Below are 4,808 nucleotides of genomic sequence, written 5' to 3' on the forward strand. Positions count from 1 at the left end.
GTGTCGCCATTTTCTCCCAGAGAAAGGAGCATGCGGCGGTGGGCCTGCCGCTGGTAGTGCTCCCCGCATGTCCCCTCCGCCAACAGGCATCACGGTGCCCAGCGGGCACGTCCTGGCCTGTGCCATGGCCTCTGTGGGGCGATCGCGTGGGGCAGTCATGCCAGCAGGGGAGGGACGGGGTAGCACAGCCTGCCACGCGCTGGGGAGGAAATGGGAAACAGCTTCCATGTCCTCTGCTTTTCTTATGTTTCCAGCTGGCTGTGGAATCGGGGGCAGAGAGGGAGGAGGGGGTAGAAGCTGTCCTCTCTGCCGTGCAGTGGTCCTCTCTGCCGTGCAGTGGTTCTCTCCTTACCCCATGCTGGAGCTTTCCCTGCTGGGTGAGCAGCTCTTGCCACCTCTTTGCTTTCGTGCCTGAGGATGCATCCCTGCTGCAGGGAGATGGAGGAACTGCTGGTAGAGATGCAAGGGAGATGGAAGGCAGGGTCACTGTGTTAGTAGGAACCTTCGTGCAAACAGCTGGTGGGTTGTGTCTGAAGTGGAAGTGTTTTGGCTTTCCCTGAGAATGGGCCAAGATTGTTTCTTGCAATTTTTGATGGGCCAGCTTCTAGCTTGACGTGAATGTTCTTGCTCTGGTGAGACCCCAGGCTTGCTTGTTGGTCCAAGTTCCCACCCCCAATGAAGTAGTCCTGGGATCGAGGGGGTATTTGGTAACTAAGAGACACCCACAGACTGCTGAGTCTGTATTAATGTATCATCTCTGAAATGGGCAAATGGGGCCCTGTCTGTCCTCCCTCCCATCCCCTTTCCCCCTGGCAGCTGGATTGCAGTTGGATGCAACCTCAGGCAAGCTCAAGGAGAGAGCAGGCCCGTTCCTCTCCCGGTAGGGGCCGAGGTGGTGGAACTGGTCAGCTCTTCTTATGCTCAACAGATGGGCAAGCAGCTGGGTTTTAGTGTCCAGAACTGTAACTGCCTACATCCACATGTGCAGCTGGAGGAAAAAACCCTACCCAGTTACTTAGACACAACAGCATTTTGCAAGCACTTGGCTACTGATTTATTGCATTTGCTATTGGTTTACAAACATTGGCTACAAGATAGGTCTAATGGCCAGTAACTTAGCTCTGCTGGCTTCTCATCTGTCTAAAGAACACTTCAAACAGCAAAGCAGACGATAACCTCACAGCCCGAGGGAGATCGCTGTGATGGTGCAGTGAGCTTCCCCAGGTCCTGCAGCTGACAGGTTCTTCCCTCCCTACCCCAGCTGTGGCAAGGGAACAGAGATGCATCAACCAGATCTTCCTGCTGCTTGCTTAGCCTACAGAATATATACAATAAGCGGTAGAGGAAAAACTGTTATGTATACATCACAGTAACTGTGCAATAAATTAAACTTCAAAGTGCTTCACTTTCCTATTTACAACACCATTAAATAGTAACTGACATTATTCTCTCAGACTAGGAGGAAGTATTTAGTTAGTTAGCTGACAGGGTAAGAGTGCTCGGTGATTACACCAGGAGGTGGGGAATGGGCTCAGCTGGCAGCTTCTCTCTGGGAGAGATTTGGGAGGGAAGAGGGACTGGAGCAGCGTGAGGGCATCAATTAAGGGCTTTGGCAGGGATGCTGGGGTGAAAAGGGAAACCAGACCTGGAGGCTTAGAAGATACAGAGAAAGTGTGTAAAAATCAAGTGATGGGACTCCTCTTTTGGAAAGCTGTTTAATGGGCGGGTCAAGCAGCATCTTCAGTTTTGTTGCTGCCGTCTCAAATGTCAAAGTGAAGCACTGGAGAGCTTAGCAAAGGATGGGAAGTGATGCAGGGAGCAGTTGCACACCTTTTCTATTCCCTTACAGTGTAGGGCTTAATAAAAGGCAATAATAATTTTATTTTAGTGCCTCTACTTTTTTAGGGTACTAGAAGCCTCTTCTGTTTTAGGGATTACGCTCTGAGTTGCCCAGCTCTGGTTGGTGCCATCTCAGCTTCCTTGCGCTTTCCCAAGTGTCGATCTTGCTTGCTCAAAAGCCTGGAGCAGGTGCTTGTTTGGGGAACAGACAAGCTTAAAAGAGCAGGAGCCACCGAGACCACCTGTCTTTTCAGCAATAAAACCATAGTCACTGGATAGAGTGACTCCAGGTTGAAGGGACCAAATTTCACCTTGTTTTGTCAACCCTTGAGGGTCTTCCCAGAAGTCATCACCGACTGCACTAATGGGAAATGCCCTGTATGGCCAAGACCCAGGGGCTCATGAGTGTTCTTTTGCCTTGCCCAAGCCCTACTGAGGCAATATTGGGAATGAGACAAAGCTAAGCCAAAGGGAAATGGTGCCGGGGGCTGCTGGGGAGAGGGGGGAAGCAGGAGAGGAGAGTGGCAGACAGGACTATGGGGCAGAGGCAAGTTAGAGCTTTCTTTTGAGCTTGGCTCCCGCTTCTCCTTGCGGACACAGAAGTACTTGGTGACCCTTTTGCGGCACTGCTCCCAGCGCACAGCGCAGCACCAGTGGAACTTGCAGTTACAGCTGGACACCATCTCAGCTCGCCTCTCCTCCACTGCCAGCCCACAGTCCCCACACAGCCGCCGGCAGCTCCGCTTCTCCCACTTGCTGAGCGCCTTGCCCCGCTTCAGGCACTCCCTGCCCTCCGTGCCCAGCAGCCCCAGCGTCTTGTTCTCCAGGCAGTAGTCAGGAGAGTCTTCTAAATGGACCAGCTCCTTCTTGGAAATGGAGCTGAAGGTCTCGGCGATGGCACCCCGGCTGGCAGCGCTGTTCCCTGCCCCCTGCAGCAAGTCCACCTTCAGGGCTTTGTGGTACCTCTCCTTGAGGTAAGTGCCCACCTCCCGAAACTCGGGCAGCTGCAGCCAGCAGGTCTGGGTGGTGCAGCTCCCTGACACGCCATGGCATTTGCAAGTCCGCTTCATGGTCCCTTTCACCGCCTACAAGGTGAGGAGAGAGAGGGGAATTCAGGAAAAAGCCCAGAGGGGTCACTTCTGTGCCGCAATGCATGGAGAAACTGCGGAGGGGTTTGCCATCAACCCTCCCGGTGCAGTAGTCCTGCCCAGGGGTTGTTGGCTTAAAGCTCACAGATTTGCTTCTCCACAGTACTGCTCTACTCTAACTGGGAGAAGGAGGACAGCAGGAAGCCATTAACAGTGTAACCACGGAAGGTTTGCTACCTTAGAACAACCACCACCCATCATGTCAGTACTGGTGCTATCCCCTTCTCCCCAGCAGGGTAGTTTCTTCTGGACACGTGCTTTTAGCCACAGCAAGTTATGACTCTCCACGGTGAATGGCCAGAGCCAATCTGGTATGCACTGTCAGGTCTGGAGGGAGAGAGGGGCTCACCTTTCTACCCGCCTCATTGTTATGCAGGTTCATAGCAGCTCTGGCATCTTGTCCAGTCTCCAGGGCATCCACGAACTGCTTGGAAATGGCTTCCCCAAAGCCCACGTTATCGCTGCAGCCTCCCCACAGCCAGCCTTGCCCCCCTAGGAAAGGAGATCAGATGCGTGCTGTCAGGGAACCAGTCTCTCGCCTGCCTGGTTTGTGGCTGTAGGAACATGAAAGGGTCTCAGAAATGATGGGAGGGAACGGAGGCTATGGGGCAAACCCAGCCTTTTGCCTGGTGATACTCCCTGATTCCCTCCCTTTGGGCTCATCATGCCATTTCTACTGAGGCTTGGGTAGTAAGTGGCTCACGCAGGCAGTGAAGGGGTATGTCCTGTGTGGCAAACCCAGAGATTTCCAGGCTTTCTATAGAGTAGGATTCAGAAGCTGTTAATTATCATGCTTTAGCAGCCATATAGATAAGGCTTTGGGTCTTTAATCACCTTCCCTCAAGCCCTGACTTGAACTGGTTCATTCTGACTCACAGGGACAGCATCTTGCTAACGTGGATTAGCAAACTGGTGGAGGCATCCTGGTCAGAGGGAATGGGTTCCCCTCCGCCAGGAAACAACCCAAACCTGGCACACTTGTATTGGGGAGGCCCTCTTTTCGGTACACCCAGAATCCCAGGATGATGTTTGGCATCTCAGAAGGGTCTGATTTTCCAATTATCATAACGAAACAAAGGAGTCAGCACAGAACTGGGAAACTGCACAGCAAGATATGGAGGGTACTTTTCCTGACTTTGTGGGAGCTTGATAACTTAGCTTGGCTGCCTGGAAATACATCATGTGGTTTGCTTCTTTTCTTCCTAGAGAAAAATGCTGAATTCTTTATGAAGATTTGAAATCTGGAGCATTCTGACCCTAATGTGCCTTGGCGGTACATCTCGCGAGTTGTGGTTTAATGGCCTTGTGCATCTCTTAAAAGGCCTAGCCCTTGCCCAGACTTCCCCAGAGCATCGCAGTCCCCTCTCCCAGGGAAAGGCAGGGGTGTCTCATGGGAGGTGGGTAATTGCAGCGGATGATAAAGTCCAAATCAAGAGCTGGGACCAAAGGGAGAATGGAAACATTTCACCAACTTGGATCCAGTGCAACAGCATTTAGAATTGAATCACGCTGTTTTGGACAAGCCCAAAGGTTTCCTTTGCCTTCCAAGGTTTTAAGTTCACAATGGAAGATTTTCATGAAGAACAGTGTGTTTTGGGAAAAAGAAGTGTAGCATTATGAACTCGTATTTTCCAGAGAAGATGAAATTTGGTGTGTCATTGCCCAAAATTCTTGCTCTGCTAGAGGTGGGCTATTCCACACCTTGGACACATAAGAAGCAGTGGGTGTTTTAAAAACTATTAGCCAATAAAGCAAATTGCTAGATGCTGGATACTTGAGAGGAGTTTGTCATAAATTGACATGTTCCGACTGCCCAGCGCA

The 4,808-nt window shown here is 51.5% G+C and overlaps 1 protein-coding gene across 1 annotated transcript in view; it reads right to left on the reverse strand.

The window, feature by feature from the left end:
• Positions 1 to 2,159: 2,159 nt before the first annotated feature.
• Positions 2,160 to 4,808, reverse strand: part of WNT8B (Wnt family member 8B) — a 6,607-nt gene continuing 3,958 nt past the window's right edge. The window contains exons 5-7 of the mRNA XM_035897405.1: positions 3,337 to 3,479; positions 2,375 to 2,924; positions 2,160 to 2,215 (exon numbers count right to left, since the gene is read on the reverse strand). Coding sequence (XP_035753298.1) covers positions 2,160 to 2,215; positions 2,375 to 2,924; positions 3,337 to 3,479 — 749 coding nt within the window. The remainder of the gene's footprint in view (positions 2,216 to 2,374; positions 2,925 to 3,336; positions 3,480 to 4,808) is intronic.

Source organism: Egretta garzetta, unplaced genomic scaffold (genome assembly GCF_000687185.1).
Source record: "Egretta garzetta isolate BGI_Z169 unplaced genomic scaffold, ASM68718v1 scaffold56, whole genome shotgun sequence".
NCBI lineage: Eukaryota > Metazoa > Chordata > Aves > Pelecaniformes > Ardeidae > Egretta > Egretta garzetta.